Source organism: Propithecus coquereli, unplaced genomic scaffold (genome assembly GCF_000956105.1).
Source record: "Propithecus coquereli isolate 6110/MARCELLA unplaced genomic scaffold, Pcoq_1.0 Scaffold178, whole genome shotgun sequence".
NCBI classification, from domain to species: domain Eukaryota; kingdom Metazoa; phylum Chordata; class Mammalia; order Primates; family Indriidae; genus Propithecus; species Propithecus coquereli.
Window position 1 is genome coordinate 1,167,629 of NW_012142523.1, and position 16,337 is coordinate 1,183,965.

The following is a 16,337-nucleotide window of genomic DNA, read 5'->3' on the forward strand; positions in this document are numbered from 1 at the left end:
GGGCCATGGTCTCATTCATCTTTTAACTGTCTGAGGCATGAAGAGGGCAGGGGTGCCTGGGCTCAGATGGTGACATTTGTCTTGTTACAATTCCAAAGTTTGCTCTCAGATCAGTGAGCATCCCAGTGGATCTCTTTGGGTTTTTTTGTTTTGAGACAGGGTCTCACTTGGTTGCCCTACGTAGAGTGCAGTGGCATCATCATAGCTCACTACAACCTCAAACTCCTGAGCTCAAGCAATCCTCCTGCCTCAGCCTCCCAACTAGCTGGGACTACAGGTGCACACCACCATGCTCAGCTAATTTTTCCATTTTTAGTAGAGTCGGGGTCTTGTTCTTGTTCAGGCTGGTCTCGAACTCCTGAGCTCAAGTGATACTCTCACCTTGACCTCCCAGAGTGCTAGGATTACAGGCATAAGCCATGGCGCCTGGCTGGATCTCTTTGTCTTCTCTCTGAACCCCAACAAAGCTTCTGATGGTGGAAGGGGGGGGGGGGCCTTAGGTTTTGAATATTATCTTCCTCCCCACCCCATACCAGGGCCTGAGTCCGGATATAGCATCCCTTGGATCTAGGTGTCTCCAACTTGAATGTGAACTCCATTCTCTCCCTGGGCTCCTCTGGCTACCATTGCCCTCCCCCGCCTTGCTCCAATCTCTTCTTCTATTCCTCCACCAGAATGATCCCTCTAAAACAAGATCACTAATTCACATGCTTAAAGAAGCAAGCTGCTAAGCATAAATGCCTAGGGAGTTAGAGGCAGTTATGATCTAAAGGCAGAAGCTAATTATTGCTTGGAGGAATACAAGCCCAGGGTTTCTAGAACATCTGGCATTTTAAGAAAAGCTACAGGCTGGGTGCGATGGCTCATGCCTGTAATCCTACCACTTTGGGAGGCTGAGGTGGGAGGATCGCTTGAGCTCAGGAGTTCGAGACCAGCCTGAGCAAGAGCAAGACCCCCGTCTCTACCAAAAATAGAAAAAACTAGCCAGGGGTAGTGGCACGCACCTGTAATACCAGCTACTCAGTAGGCTGAGGCCGGAGGCTAGCTTGAGCCCAGTAGTCTGAGGTTGCAGTGAGCTATGGCGATGCCACTGCACTCTACCCAGGGCAACAGAGTGAGACTCTGTCTCAAAAAAAAAAAAAAAAAAGAAAAGCTATAAATCCAGAATTCTTTAAAATGTTAAATCTCCAATATTTAGGTTCTGGAAACTAGTTCAACTTTTAAATCAGGAATGCCAATTAAAACATATGCACAGGCCAAATATGGCCTGTCAGCCACTGGTTTTCTGCTGTACTCTAGGTCCCCGACCATGTCATCTCACTGTTCCCCATTGGCACTCTATTTCCTTACTTGGGTGTCAGGACTCAGACTACCTTTTGGCTTCATCTCCTGCCATTTTCTACGTACCCCCTATCCACCCACCCTGATCTAGGCCATATGACAAGACTAGCCATTCCAGGGACCCACACCAAGTTTTGCAATGTTTCAATGTGTCTGCATGTGCTGTTCCTGTTCATTGAGCTAACAAATGTTTATTGATCAGCCAATGCAGCCCGCCACTGTGCTGGATGCTGGGGACATAACCTTAATCACTAGAAGCAAAGTTCTTGCCCTCATAGAGCTTACACTGGAATCGCAGAGATGGAGGTTTCTCAAATAATCACACAAAGACGTAAATTTAAACTGTGATGTGTCAGGAAGGAGCTATGCAAGCATATAACACAGGGAACTAGGATGACCTGCCCTGAAGGGTCCAGTAAGTCTTCTCTGAAGAAGTGACATTTCCCATATCTGAAGGATGTGTAGGAAGGACTGTAGCTAAAGAAAAGAGGTGGTGAAGCAGGGAGGGGCTGGACTTGGTGGGAGGGAAGCTAGCAGTGGTTGGAGTTTTAGGCTAAGAAACCAGAATGCGTGCGTGCGGCCTAGAGGAGGCAGGAGTCTGGCTTATTTGAGGAACTGAAAACGGCCAGGGTTGCAGAGCACAGGAACTGCAGAGATGAGATGCGGTAAGAAAGCCAGGCGTAGCCAGATGCGGTGGCGCCTGTAGTCCCAGCTACTTGGGAGGCTGAGGCAGGAGGATCCCTTAGGCCCAGGAGGTCAAGGCTGCAGTGAGCACCACTGCATTCCAGCCTAGGTGACAGAGCAAGACTCTGTCTCTCAAAAAACAAAAAGAAAGCCAGGCATGCAGGCAGGGCCAAGTTGGACATGTTAAGGACTCTGGTCTTTATCCTAAGGGCAATGAGAAAATATTATGCTTACTTCTGGGCTGACAATAGAGAAGGGGTACAGGAGTTGAAGTAGGGACTAGTTTAGAGGGGCAGGTGTTCAGGTGAGGCCTTAAGGCACCTCAGATGGAGGCAGAGGCAGTAGAGACAGAAATGTGGATGGGATTTACAATATTTATGAGGTAAACAAGACTTAAGAATGGTCTGCGTATGGCGGGGGCAGAGCAGTAAGGCAGTGGAGAGAAGGTGGAAGAACACTCTGCCTCCAGCTGTGCAGTGAGTTAGGGGTACTGCTCCCTAAGGTGGGGACACAGGAGGAGCAGATTGGTGGAGAAGGCAAAGAGCAGAGTGGGAGTTTATTTTGCAGCTATTTATTCAGTCAACACACACTTACGGAACACAAACTCTGTTCCAGCCTTCGACTGTACAAAGACAGACATGGGACCTACCCACAAGCAGCTCACTTCCGGTTCCTGGGGGAGGCAGAGAAAAGATTATTATAATCCACACATCACGCAGGCCTCAGTAGCCAGTGGACTCAGACAAAGCCACAGGAACACCAATCATCCTGGGTTCCTGCTCTTGCCCCTGCAAAGTCTCCTTGAAGCATTCCTGGGATGCTTTTAGGGACTTTTCACTTGTAGGTGTCAGACAAAGCACTGGGGCCACAGTCACTGGGTGCATCCGCCCTGCCCTGACCACCTTGTACACTGCCCTACAAAGGTGCCTACTGTGGGAACGTGGAGGGCAGGGCGGGACTAGAGTGAGTCAGGCAAGGGACAGGGCCCTGAAGTGAGTGAATGCCGCCTTAAGTTTTGCTGGCCCCGTGGATGTTCTCTCGAAGCACTGGAGCAGGCCTGGAGAGAGGAAATGCCCCCCAAAGAGAAGCTGTGTTAAGTTTTCTGGGCGCAGAGCAGCACTGCTGGTGCCTGAGCTTTCAGTTCTACTGGGGACATGTCGCATTTGAGGGACCTCTGAGACATCCACATGAGGATGCCAGGATGCAACTGGCTGTCTGGATTTAGAACTCAGAAGTCTGAGCAAGAGATCTAAATTCCAGAGCTGTGAACATGGCGGAGGGAATGCAGGCACAGGACTGAGCTCTGCTGAGCTCGCAACATTGCAATGACCTGCTCCCACTCCACCTGACCACTCCCCAGACACCCACTTTCCTAACTTACCTGGGCAGTCGGTCAGTCACTCCTTCCTGTGCATTCCCACAGCTCCTTGTATGTCCTCTCTTACAACACTTTCCATGCTACACAGTCACTTGGTTTACATATTTGTCTCCTTCGCTGAACAGTGAGCTCCTTGGAAGCAGGGACTCTCTTATTTAATGTTGAATTTGTATCTCCCTGTCTCCTTCTCTCTTCCTCCATATATTTGGCACCGAGCAGGTGTTTAAGATTGAACAGATGAACTTGAACCACACTCTTGAAGAGAAAGTCTCCTGCCCAGGGCCAGAGCCCTTTCTCTCCCAGCACTGGCTGCGAGGCAGGGGAGGTAGACGGGACCTGCAGATCCCCATCCATGGAGATCAGGCAGCTACAGGTAATTGTGAATCCTTCCAGCCACTCTGTTAGGGATTCAGGTGAAAGACGGCAGTAAGGTACTCAATAAATGTGTATAATAATAATGCCTTATCAAGCACCTACTAATTGCCAGCCCCAATACTAAGTGCTTTACAACACTATCTCTGTTAACCCTAACAGCCTTGAGGCAGGTATTGTTATTACCTCTGTTTTATCAAGCAGGAGGAAGTAGAGACAGAGCAAGTGTGATGGTTAATTTTAGATGTCAACTTGACTGAATTAAGGAATACCTAGGGAACTGATAAAGTATTATTTGTGAGTATATCTGTGAGTTTGTTTCCAGATGAGATTGGCCTGTGCAGGCACCGTCCTATGGGCTGGAGGCCCAGAGTAAACAAAAAAGGCAGAGAAAAGAGGATTTCCTCTCTCCCTGCTGGAGCTGGGGCATTCTTCTTCTCTTGCATTTGGACATCAGAATTCCAAGCTCTTTGGCCTTTGGACTCCAGGACTTAAACAGCAGCCCATGGGTTCTTAGCCTTCAGCCTCTGAGAAATAGACCATCACCTTCCCTAGTTCTGAGGCTCTCAGACCTGGACTGAGCCACACACACTACTGGCATCCCAGGGTCTTCCGCCTGCAGAAGTCCTATCATGGGACTTTCATTCAGCCTCCATAATTGTGTAAGCCAATTCCCCTAGTAAATCCCCTCTCATACGTCTATATCTATATCTAAATATATATCCTATTGGTGCTGTCTTTCTGGAGAACCCTAATTAATATTGCAAAGTTAAGTAATGTGCTCAATCAACCGCAGGTAAGAGGCAGAGCCTGCTTAACTCCATCTGAATCACTATGCTCTCAATAGCTGCTGCATCCTGTACCACAGTAACCGGATTAAGGGAGGAAATAGGGTAGAAGAAATTTTGTCTTTTTGGAACCTCCTGCCCTGTCCCCTAAACAAGTCTAGCTATAGTCAGAGAAAATGATACACATTAGAGAACGGGACTTTCAGATCAGTGGCCAACAGAAAGCACCCAAAAATCTTCATTAGGTACTAAAAGGGTATAATAATAATTACTTCTGCTTATAAGCCCAACTGTCAGGAGGTTTACAATGGTATTTGTTAATGTTCACAAAAAGCCTTCAAGGTAGATATCATTACCCCCACTTTACAGAAGAGGAGACTAAGGTTCAGAGCTTGTGGTTTTCCTCATGATGCACAGCGATGACAAGACATTGCTAGATTTGAATTTGTCTGCCTCACTCCAAAATCAGCCTTTTCACAAGATTGTTAACCTTAAGGTGAATCTGGGGCAGCATGCTGTGGTCAACACACAATAAACTCCAGACCTCTACGTGTTCAGGGCAGGAATTACTCTTCCCTGCCCCTGAAATGGAAGGCTGTGCATCACTTGCTTGGTTCACACATTGCAGCCTCAACAACTCATGGCCTCAGAGATTACCTTTTGGGTTCTCACCAGGAAAAAGAGCTCATACCTCCCCCTCGACCCCACTCTTAAAGAAAGCAAGTAAAGTCTGGCAGCCGCCCAGAAAGACTGGGAGTTTTGTTTTGTTTTTTAGTGTTTTTATTAAAAATTGTATAGAATTAAGGTGTACAACATGATGTTTTGATACACATATGCAATGACTGTTGAATCTAGTCTAGAAAGCCCACAGACACCAGTACCCAGCTCCTCTCAGACACATGTTTATCAAAGTTTTATTAGCCTCAGCTCAAGGTACCTCTATTTAGGCATCTCATTACAGAGCAAGGACACCTCAGTCATTTGTAGCACCACCAATCAAGCAGGATTTTCAAGGACAGTAGCAGAAATGAGTTGCAAGGGAACTATATATCCTCCTTGCCCCTTTTCCCTCCTTATGCAGTTGCTCTCTCAATCCACCTATTCCTTTAAGTGTGACACTGGATTACTCCTATTCCCTGAACACATCTCCCACGTTCTCATCTCTGCTCATTTATTCTACTTCTCATTGTCTAGAACTGATTCTCCCCTGGCCAAAATCTATCTCGTGCTTTGAACTCCAATAGCACTTAGCTTTCACTTATCTTTTGGCACTTGTCACATTTCATTCTTTATTACAGTTATTCAAAAATATTTTTTTTATCCTAGCACTCTGGGAGGCAGAGGCGAGAAGATCATTTGAGCTCAGGAGTTCACGATCAACCTGAGCAAGAGCGAGACCCCATCTCTACTAAAAAAAAATAGAAATTAGCTGGACAACTAAAAATATATCGAAATTAGAAAAAATTAGCTGGGCACGGTGGTGCATGCCTGTAGTCCCAGCTACTTGGGAGGCTGAGGCAGGATCGCTTGAACCCAGGAGTTTGAGGTTGCTGTGAGCTAGGCTGATGCCACCGCACTCTAGTCAGGGCAACAGAGTGAGACTCTGTCTCAAAAAAAAAAAATTTTTTTCCTACTTGACTACCTGAAGAGTCATTTCTTGTGACCTCAAAGTAAAGTATTACACCAGACACTGGAGATTTTCTATATATTTATAATATATAAGTAATATAACAATATAGTTTATGGAGATATTTGTGTTTTGTTCTCATTTCTGTGGGTAATCTGGTAAAGTCTCTTCTCTACCCTCAAAAAGGTAGCAAGGCCTTTATGTTCCCTAGTTGAAGGCCTCTAAGTTTCAGATCCAAAAATCAATAGTTTCCAGGCACCCAGAAGACAATTTCCAGAAACACTTTTAAAAAACGTGAGCTCGTTAGAACTGGTCTAGAAGGAAAAGTCAGTGCTTTAAACCGGAGCAGCCAAAATCTGTGGAGGGAAGGGAAAGTTAGAGGTTTTTGATGGTTTAATAGGAGAGTAGAGACCTAGGCTCCGCTTACATGCAGCACTTCAAGGTGTAGAGAATGACGTAGGAGACTGACCATTTTGTACCTTGGCCTTAAGAGCAGTGGCAAGGGTCTCTGAGAAAGTCTGTAATGATGCATTGCGAAGGGCCCAACACAGCTACATTCACGTCAGTCGTAGAAGGAACCATCCTAATGATGCAACCAAAACGGATTAAGGGCCTGGCCTCTACCCCACTTTTTTGCTGAAGAAACACTTAAGTCAGCATAAAGCAGCAGAATATGTAAAAAGAGCCAAAATGCTGCTTCTTTTAAGAAGATTTCTCTAACAATGGCCTGCGTTTTAGAACCTACTATTTTGGAAACCCTGGGACACACCTTGGGTCCCCTGCTTTGGTCTTGGCCCCTCTTTTTTCCTAGACTTCAGGTCACCGACCTAAACCTTCCCTCCTCAAGTCCTCCAATAGCCTTCAGTCTTTCCACCGAATGGTCGTTCCTCAATTTCTCCCTCCAGGCTTCCCGTCCCCATCTCCACCATTCATCCCTGCGTCAGACTCTCCCTTAGCCCTCCCCTCTTCTCCCGGTGTCGTGCCCTGTCTCTCCCTCCTCTCTTCCTGCCCAGACAGCCTCAGTTCTCTCTCCCTCCCCTTCCCGCGCGTCCCACGCCGTTCTCCTTTTATTTCCTTACTTCTGTGACCGCCCCCCTCCACTTCCCAGCCCCACGCCATTCAGCACGTCCTCCCTCGGCCGCGCAGCCGTTGGAGAGGGCGTGGCCCCGCGAGTAACAGGTCTCCCCCCGACACTCCACGGGCCCGCGCGCAGACAAAGACATTCCACAGCCTCCGCCCCCCTCGCACACTCGGCCAGAAGGGGGAGGAGACACGTGTCCCGCTAGCGCCGAGTCACGTGGAAAAGAAAACGAACGGAGCCCGCGGCCACCTGCGCATGCCCAGCAAGCTCTGGCCTGGCGGGCTCGGAGGGAAAAAGGGAGCGGGGAGGCGACTTCTTCGGGCGCCGCGGCGGTGCGCAAGCGCCGTGGCCAGACTGGGGACTTTGTTCTCCACCGAGAAGCCCAAGGGCGGTGCCGGTGGCTGGCTGCGCACGCGCGCCGCCTCATTTCCGGTGCTCTCTCTCGCTGGGTCGCTCGGGTCGGCTTCGGTCGCTGTCGCTGCCGCTCTCCCACCCCCGCCAACCGCCGCTCGGGCCTCTGCCGCTGCCGCGTCGCTTCCTCGCTCCCTCGATCGCACATCCTCCCCGATGCAGCGCCGGGACGACCCCGCCGCGCGCATGAGCCGGTCCTCGGGCCGCAGCGGCACCATGGACCCCTCAGGTGCCCACCCCTCGGTGCGTCAGACGCCGTCTCGGCAGCCGCCGCTGCCTCACCGGTCCCGGGGAGGCGGAGTGGGGTCCCGGGGGGGAGCCCGGGCCTCGCCCGCCACGCAGCCGCCACCGCTGCTGCCGCCCTCGGCCACGGGTCCCGACGCGACAGTGGGCGGTCCAGCGCCGACCCCGCTGTTGCCCCCCTCAGCCACAGCCTCGGTCAAAATGGAGCCGGAGAACAAGTACCTGCCCGAACTCATGGCGGAGAAGGACTCGCTCGACCCGTCCTTCACTCACGCCATGCAGCTGCTGACCGCAGGTAAGCGGGCCTCCCCAGCCCCTCGGGTCGCCGGCCCGGAGGCTTTGAGTGGCAGTGGCTTTGTTCCCCTCGCTTCCCGCCCCCTCGGGACCGAGGCAGGCGGGAGCGCCCTTCTCATCATCTTTGGGAGGCTGGATCCCACAATTCCCACCTCGGCCCCGGCTGCGAGGGTGAATTTCTGGGCTGCAGTGGAGGCCCGAAGGCGACTTGGTGATCTCCTAGCGCTAGGATCTTGATGGATAGTACTGAGCTCCCCGCCCCTTTCCCGACCCTCCCCCCTCTTGCAGCTGCCCCGAGCTCTGAGTGCTCAGATTCTTCCAGAAATGAACCTTTATCTCCCCCTTCCCCCAAAGGGAAAGCCTTTTTGATCGCGGGTGGCAGTGAGCGCTTCAACCGAGGGTGTAGGAGGTGAAGACAGCCTGAGCGGGGAGGGGCCGTGGGAGGAAGGGCCGAGGTGAGGTGGGGTGAGGCTGGAATGTCCCGTCCAGTGTGCGGCTGTCGTTCGGGCTGGGCCGGACTTAGCGGTAACCGTAGCTAAAGTAGCTGAGAGGCAGGAGCGACTTGTGGGAATCGGAGCTTGAGGTTTTCCGAATCAGATTTCCGACTTCGGGTGATAAAATGAGAACTGCCATAGAGCCGGAAGGTTGCTCCCCTGTATTTTACAACATGTGTTCACCATCATTCAGGAAGGGGGAAAATAACCCTACAGGCAGTGAAGTGGGACAGTTGACGGAGGTAAGGGACTACCCCGTAGTTTCTTTGATGTTCCCCAGTGAGATGGACAGAAACTGAGAGAAGTTGCATGATGCTTGTACCCGAAAAGCTTGGTCTTTTTGTTGTTGTTTTTTAAATTTTTGCTTCAGTAGTGAAGTAGATTATAAATGGTAGTCTTTGTTCTTTCCGTGGACTAGCGCTCCTTTCCTGATCAGCACTGGCCAATCACTTAGTCGCTCTGGTTTTTCCCTAAAGCCTTCTATTTGACCCTCGCTTCTAATTAACATTATTTTAATAAGTATTTCTTATGATACCTAAATTTTATTAAGCAAATATAAATTCACAGCCCTCAACACTGAATGAGTGGTTGGACTCTTTGGCAAGGTTGATATAACGGACAGTTCCTTGTGAAAATACCATTTCCCTCTCTTTGTTCTCTATTTCCCAAACTTGTTAAGGAGTCTTTACCTTCAAGCACAATAAACAAAACACGTGGTGGTCAGGAAGAAGGACATTTAGATAAGTAACATTTTCTTTTCTTTCTTTTTTTTTTTTTTTTTGAGCCGGGTCTCGCTCTTGCTGAGGCTGGTGGGGCTGGTCTTGAACTCCTGAGCTCAAGCAGTCCTCCCACCTCGGCACTCTCAGAGTGCTAGGATTACAGGCGTGAGCCACCGGGCCTGGCCGATAAATAGCATTTTCAACGCAAAGCGTAACACGTTCGGGTTTTGAAACACTACTGGTTGTGTTCTTTTAAGAATAAGCTGTTTCAGGGCAAGAATTGCTTTTTATCTTTATATTTTTCGTACTGTGTTGCATGTAGCAAACACCAGGTGTTTGGTTGAATCCGAAAGCATGTGTATGACTGTGGAATGTCAGACTAAATGGTAAAGATTGACTTGGTAGTCTTTTTTTTTTATTTCCTGGAACCTTTAATCAGTCCAGATTAAATACATGAGAATAAAATAAACTTTAGAGCTAAGGTATTGGCTTGGGTTTAAAACTCTGGCCCTTTTGGTAACCTGATCTTGGGAAACTTTGTGGACCTTGGTAACCTCATCTGTAAAGTGGGATGGTGAGTTGTGAGGATTAAATGGTACATAAAATCACTAGCAGTTTCCTTTGACCTATAATCATTAGATAATAACATGTCACCAGTTTTCTTCTAGTTGTAAATCCATAGTACTGAACAAGGTATGAAAACACAAGATATATTTTGCCTTTTTGACCATATCAGGTGCCCAGTGTGTTTGTCGTTTAAAAGATGGTTTCTTAGGATAACCACCAAAAACTATTGATCCTTAAAACTTATGTATAATTTTAATTCTCCTCTCACTGCTTGCTTTTTATTACTAAGAGAGTATTCTTTATTTTTAACTTGGATTTTTTTGTGTGTCTTTTTTTTTTTTTTTTAACCGAACTGAAATTTTGATTGGAGAAATGGCATTGAGGTAGTGTTGACTCACTAAGAGAACAGATCTGGGATGTGTGGAAACTTCTTAGCATGGATAGGTCTTAATATATGTTGGGCCTGGCTTTTAAGGTATTTCTGAATGATCTTGAAAAGAGATTACAGTGAGGTCACAACGAATTGTGAGAGAGTAAGACTCTGAAAAGAGTATTTTAAGCTCTGATAAGAACACATGTAAGAAAAATACAGCTAACGCTCACTGTGCAGGCACTGGTCTGAATACTTTATATTAAATATTTAAACTTTAGGATAACACTCACTTTTACTCATGAGGAAACCAAGGCACCCAGAGATTAATAATTTGCCTAAAGTAAAAAAAAAATTAGGAACAACATAACCAGGATTTTCAGTTAGGCTACACACTTAACATCCCTCTCCCCTACTATAATGCCTGCTGCAAATTGTACTTTAATTGTAAGCTTTAATTGGACAAAATATTAAAAGAAAATCTATTTGAAAGTATCAGAGTGCCAACAGGGCAGTGAAGATGATGGGGCCAAGATACAGAAGGAACCAAAGAGCAGAGTCTAGCATTTGGGACTGACTGACTCCTCCAGGCCGCCTCTGCCCACTCCCCACAAGGTACCTTAAGACCCAGACCACCAGCTCTCTTTGTCTCTCTCCAAGGTTTACTTTATTTCGCACTTATCAGCATCTGTTGTACTGTATATTGTAATTATGTACAGCATTTATTTGTTGATCACTCCTTCTTCTTGGCTAGAATATCAGCTTCACCAGACCAGGGATCTTTTGTCTTCTTTGTTCACTGCTGTATCTCCTGTGCCTTGACGAGTGCTGCCCGGAGTGGCCTCCTACTAAATATTATGAATGAATACATATTCATCTTCATTGAAGATGGGAATGATGGAAAAATATTGACACAATTCTGAGGGATGTAGATTTTGAATACAGACTCTATATTAGCTTAATTGATATTCAGCTATGATGATGAATGGCATTTGCAGACATGCAAAGACTCAACCCCCATGCTTGTTTACTGAACAAAAATAATTCATCTCATTTGTGTTAATGTATTTATATAATAAACATAAAATGCTGCTGTATATGTCAGCGTTCTTTTACCACTTTATATAATTAGGAAAATACAAGTTAGTATTATATAAGTGACCCCAGAATAAGTAAACATTTGAATAGATTAGCAATCTTCAGAATGAGATCTTGAAAGGATACTCAGAAATCCATCCTGCAAATACAATAGCCTACAAAGGAGAACATTTTATGAAGTATGTTGAAACTTTAAAATAGTTAATTCCTTTATTTTATTTACAATATTTTATAGAAATATATTGAAATCTTCCCCAAACCTGCTGTTAAAACTAGAAAGTAGGCCAGGTGTGTTGGCTCACATCCGTAATCCTAGCACTCTGGGAGGCGGAGGCGGCGGCGGCGGCTGCAGGATTGCTTGAGCTCGGGAGTTCAAGACCAGCCTGAACAAGAGCGAGACCCTGTCTCTACTAAAAATAGAAAAAATAAGCCAGGCGTCATGGCATGTGCCTGTAGTCCTAGTTACTCGGAAAGCTAAGGAAAGAGGATTGCTTGAGCCCAGGAGTTTGATGTTGCGGTGAACTATGATAATGCCACTGTATTCTACCCAGGGCAACAGAGGAGAGTCTGCCTCAAAAAAAAAAAAAAAAACAACCTAAAACTGGAAAGTAGAATTGCAAACGAATTATATACCAAATATAAGTATAAATATTAATATTAGCAAAGAAAGAGGCAAAATTTATCACTCTTTGCAACAATATCATGATTGTTTACCTAGGAAAATGTTCTGTGGTGTGGCTCATTACAAACTAGAGATGTACAGATTACTAGGTTTCTGACATATAGACAATAGCCAGTTAGAAAAGAATCGGCAAAATTATCTCATTTTTAGAATAATATAAAATGCCTTGAGATAAGCAATTTTTTTTTTCTTTTTTTGGGAGACAGTCTTACTCTGTTGCCCAGGCGAGTGTGGTGGCCTCAGCCTAGCTCACAGTAACCTCAAATTCCCACAGCTTAGGTGATCCTCCTGCCTCAGCCTCCTGAGTAGCTGGGACTACAGGCACATAGCACCACATCCGGCTCTTTTTTCTGTTTTTAGTAGAGATGGAGTATCACTCTTGCTCAGGCTGGTCTTGAACTCCTCCTGAGCTCAAGCTGTCCTCCTGCCTCGGCCTCCCAGAATGCTAGGATTACAGGCATGAGCCACTGTGCCTGGCCTGAGATAAGCAATTTTAAAAGTTCAAAATGTATGTGAATAAGTAAACAGTGACAGTATTTAACCTTTGTAGAGCATGTAACATGTCATGAGGTGTGCTACTCATTTTATAGTTGTTATCTTCATCCTTCTGGTCATCTCTAGGGCAGAAAGAATTTTTTCTCAATATTGCAGATGAGGGATATGTTACCACCTGGCTTGTCAACATAAAATTACCAAAGGTAATAAAGGAACGTCTGAATAAAAAGAAACATGCCATGTCTTTGCAGAGGAGGAGGAACTAAGATTATGAAGAAGACAGTACTCTTGACCTGTTGAATTTTTGCATTTTCCAAACTGATTCCAACTGGATTTATTTTTTTTAACTTGACATGTTGAATATGAAGTGTAGTCCCAGCACTTTGGGAGCCCAAGGCAGGAGGATCACTTGAGCCCAGTAGTTCAAGGCCAGCCTGGGCAATATAGGACACTCCATTCCTACAAAATACTAAAAAATTAGCTGAGTTGTGGCATATGGCTATAGTCCTAGCTACTCAGGAGCCTGAGGCCACAGTGATTGCTTGAGCCCAGTGAGCTGTGATTACGCCACTGCATTCCAGCCTGGGTGACAAAATAAGACCCTGTTTCCAAAAAGAAAAAGTAAATGAAGATGAGTAAAGAAAACTTTTAGAGATAGGAAAATAATGAAAACATGGTACGCTGACAAAAATTAAGTCAAACAAGTAGGGCTTGAGAGGATGTGACTTAGAAGAAATTCTTACACATTGCTGGTGGAAATCTGAATTGGTACAACTGCTTTGGATAACAGTTTGGCAGTTTATTCAAAAGCTGAACATGGAAGTTCCTTAAAACTCAGCAACACCATTCCTAGGAATGTGTGCAAAGAAACTTTTATACATGAACACTTCATTCATAAAATAGTGCCTCCTGTTCACAAAATGGGGCAACATGTTTCACCATTCATTGGATAATGGGATAGATTTACAAAATAAAATATTTGTACAGTAATGAAAATGCAGTATAGCTACATGCCACAACGTAGAGAAATCTTGGAAATCTAATGTTAGATGAAAAGTGTAAGTACTGTAAGACTACATATGGTACAATACTATTTTTATAAAACAAATATTAGCAAAATATTAAGCATACTATGATAAAATAGGCTTTTTTTTTTTCATTTTTACACAAAGCTAAATGTTTACCATACGATTCAGGTATTGCATTCCTGAGTATTTATTGAAATTAAAACTCAAGTTCACAAAAACCTGTGCATGAATGTTCATAGCACTTTATTCAGAATAGCCAAAACTGAAAACAAACCATATGCCTCCAGTAGGTGAATAAACTGTACTACATCCATACCTTGGAATACTGCTCTGCAGTAAAAAGAAATGAACTATTGATAAATACAACAACTTGATGGATCTCAAGAGAATTATGCTTCGTGAAAAAAGCTAATCTCAAAGGTTATGTACTAAATGATTCCAATAATATTCTTGAAAAAAAGCAAAATAATGGAGATGGAGAACAGATTAGTGGCTGCCAATGGTGAGGGAAGGAGGTGACTGGCTATAAAAAGGTAGCATGAAGTATCCTTGTGATGGAACTGTTCTGTGTTTTGACTGTTGTGATTACACGAATTTATGATTAAATCACATAGAACTAAACACAAATACGTACATGGAAAACTGATGAAATCTGAATAAAGTCAATGGATTGTATTAATTTTCTGATTGTGATATCACAATATGCAAAATGTTACAGGGAAAAGGGTGTACAGGATCTCCCTGTGTTATTTCTTACAACTGCATATAAATCTACAATTAACTCAAAACTTTTTTAAAACCAATTTTTTTTTTTTTTAAAGGAAAAAGCCCTAAGCTCTAAGTTGTACCTTAAGGAAAAGATTTGGGAGGCCCTGGTCAATACAACAGGGTTTGCCACTGTCCTGGAATGGACTTTTAGACCAGGCACAGCGGCTTGCACCCGTAATCCCAGCACTTTGGGAGACCGAGATGGAAGGATCATTTGAGGCCAGGAGTTGAAGATCGGCCTGGGCAACAAACATAGACCCCCATCTCTGCCAACATTTTTTTTAAAAATTAGCTGGTTATGGTGGTGCGCATTTGTGGCTCCAGCTACTTGAGAGGCTGAAGCAGGAGGATCACTTGAGCACAGGTGTTCAGGGTGCATTGATCTGTGGTCACACCACTATACTCCAGCTTAGGTGACAGAGTGAGACCAGGTCTCTAAAAGTAAATAAATATAGATAGATAGATGCACTTCATTTTTATTTATTTATTTATTTTTTTATTCTATAGCACCTGGTGTTCCCAGGTGGTCTCCCATCCAAGTACTAACCAGGCCCAACCTTGCTTAGCTTCTGGGATCAGATGAGATGGGGTGCATTCAACGTGGTATGGCCATAGACCTCATTTCTGTCTAGCTTCAAAACCCATGTTCTTTCCTCTGAGACATACTAAGAAATGTGGGAGCTTACAGTCTAGGATAAAACCTACCAAAAAAAAAAAAAAAGAAAGAAAGATTAAGTTATAGTAAAAGCTAGATTCCACAAGGTTGGTTGAATTTATTCTCCCTAGGATAAGGAATGACTTGGGTTAGTGACTCACTAATGAGTTTTGAGATCTTGGACAAGTTTCATGACTTTTCTGAGCCCAGGTTTCTTCATTTGTCAAATGGGATAATACTGGTTACAAAGACAAAATGAAATGATAAATACAAAATTCCTGACACACAGAAGGCCCTGGATAAGGTGTCATTATTATAAGTGTCTGGCCAGGAAACAAATGGGTCGCCTCTCTGTGTTGTTTACTCCTCAGCTTTCCTCTCTTTGGCTCTTGGGACATCCAGGGTCTCCAGAGACCTAGGCAAAGATCACTTAAAGGAGTCAGCTCCAAAAAGGTTGTCTAGAAAGTACTTTTGCCTGAAGTTAAGCCATTGTTAGGGAGCTTGATTTTTTTTTTTTTTTTCCTTCCCATTTCAGCCTTCTCTAGCTTTTCAGGGGAAGTGAGGCCAAGGAGAGAAATACAGAATTAGAAAAGAAAAGGAAAGAAAGCCCATCAGGCAACTGAATATCTGAGGCACCCGTAAAGCCCTTTCATTGCCTTTAGGCTGCAAGACAATGTCTGAGGGTATAAATTGTACTTTCTCAGATTTTATAAAATCAGCTCTTCCTTGCTTAAAGTGCCTGCACACACACTCCTCATTGAATGACAATAGGAAAAGCATGAGGTTTAATCCTTATTCTGTTACTTTAACATCTTTGTGACCTGGAGATAGTTGTTTAACCTTTCTGAGTTTCACTTTCCTCAGTAGTAAAATGGGGATAGTGCTAGCTACTTCACTGAATTTTTTGAGGATAAATGAGGTAATATTTGTACAGTATTTGATATATAGTAGGCATTGAAAAAATACTCAGACCCTCTACTTCCAAACATGAAAGATAACCCTTCTTGAAGGCTCAAGTTGCTTCTGAGTCTTTTGCTTTCTAGGCTAACATCCTCTGATTGTTTTATCTTTTCTACTGTCAGTTTTATTTAAATGATCAGTCTTCTCTTAATTCTCTAAAAATGCTTTCTTTAGAAAGTTGTGACATAAATTAGAGGAATTCTAAGATCCAGCTGTTGCAAAAAAAATAGAAGGATCCATGTTATAGAAAGGCCTTAAATTTCACAGGGTGTATTACATTGC

General features: G+C 44.8%; 1 protein-coding gene across 2 annotated transcripts in view; it reads left to right on the forward strand.

Moving 5' to 3' along the window:
- Positions 1 to 7,667: 7,667 nt before the first annotated feature.
- KHDRBS1 (KH domain containing, RNA binding, signal transduction associated 1) overlaps positions 7,668 to 16,337 on the forward strand; it is a 36,730-nt gene continuing 28,060 nt past the window's right edge. For both annotated transcript variants that reach the window (XR_001137392.1, XM_012642323.1), the window contains exon 1: positions 7,668 to 8,220. Coding sequence is in view for 1 of the 2 variants with exons in the window: in XM_012642323.1 (XP_012497777.1) it covers positions 7,839 to 8,220 (382 nt within the window). In the remaining variant the exon portion in view is untranslated. The remainder of the gene's footprint in view (positions 8,221 to 16,337) is intronic.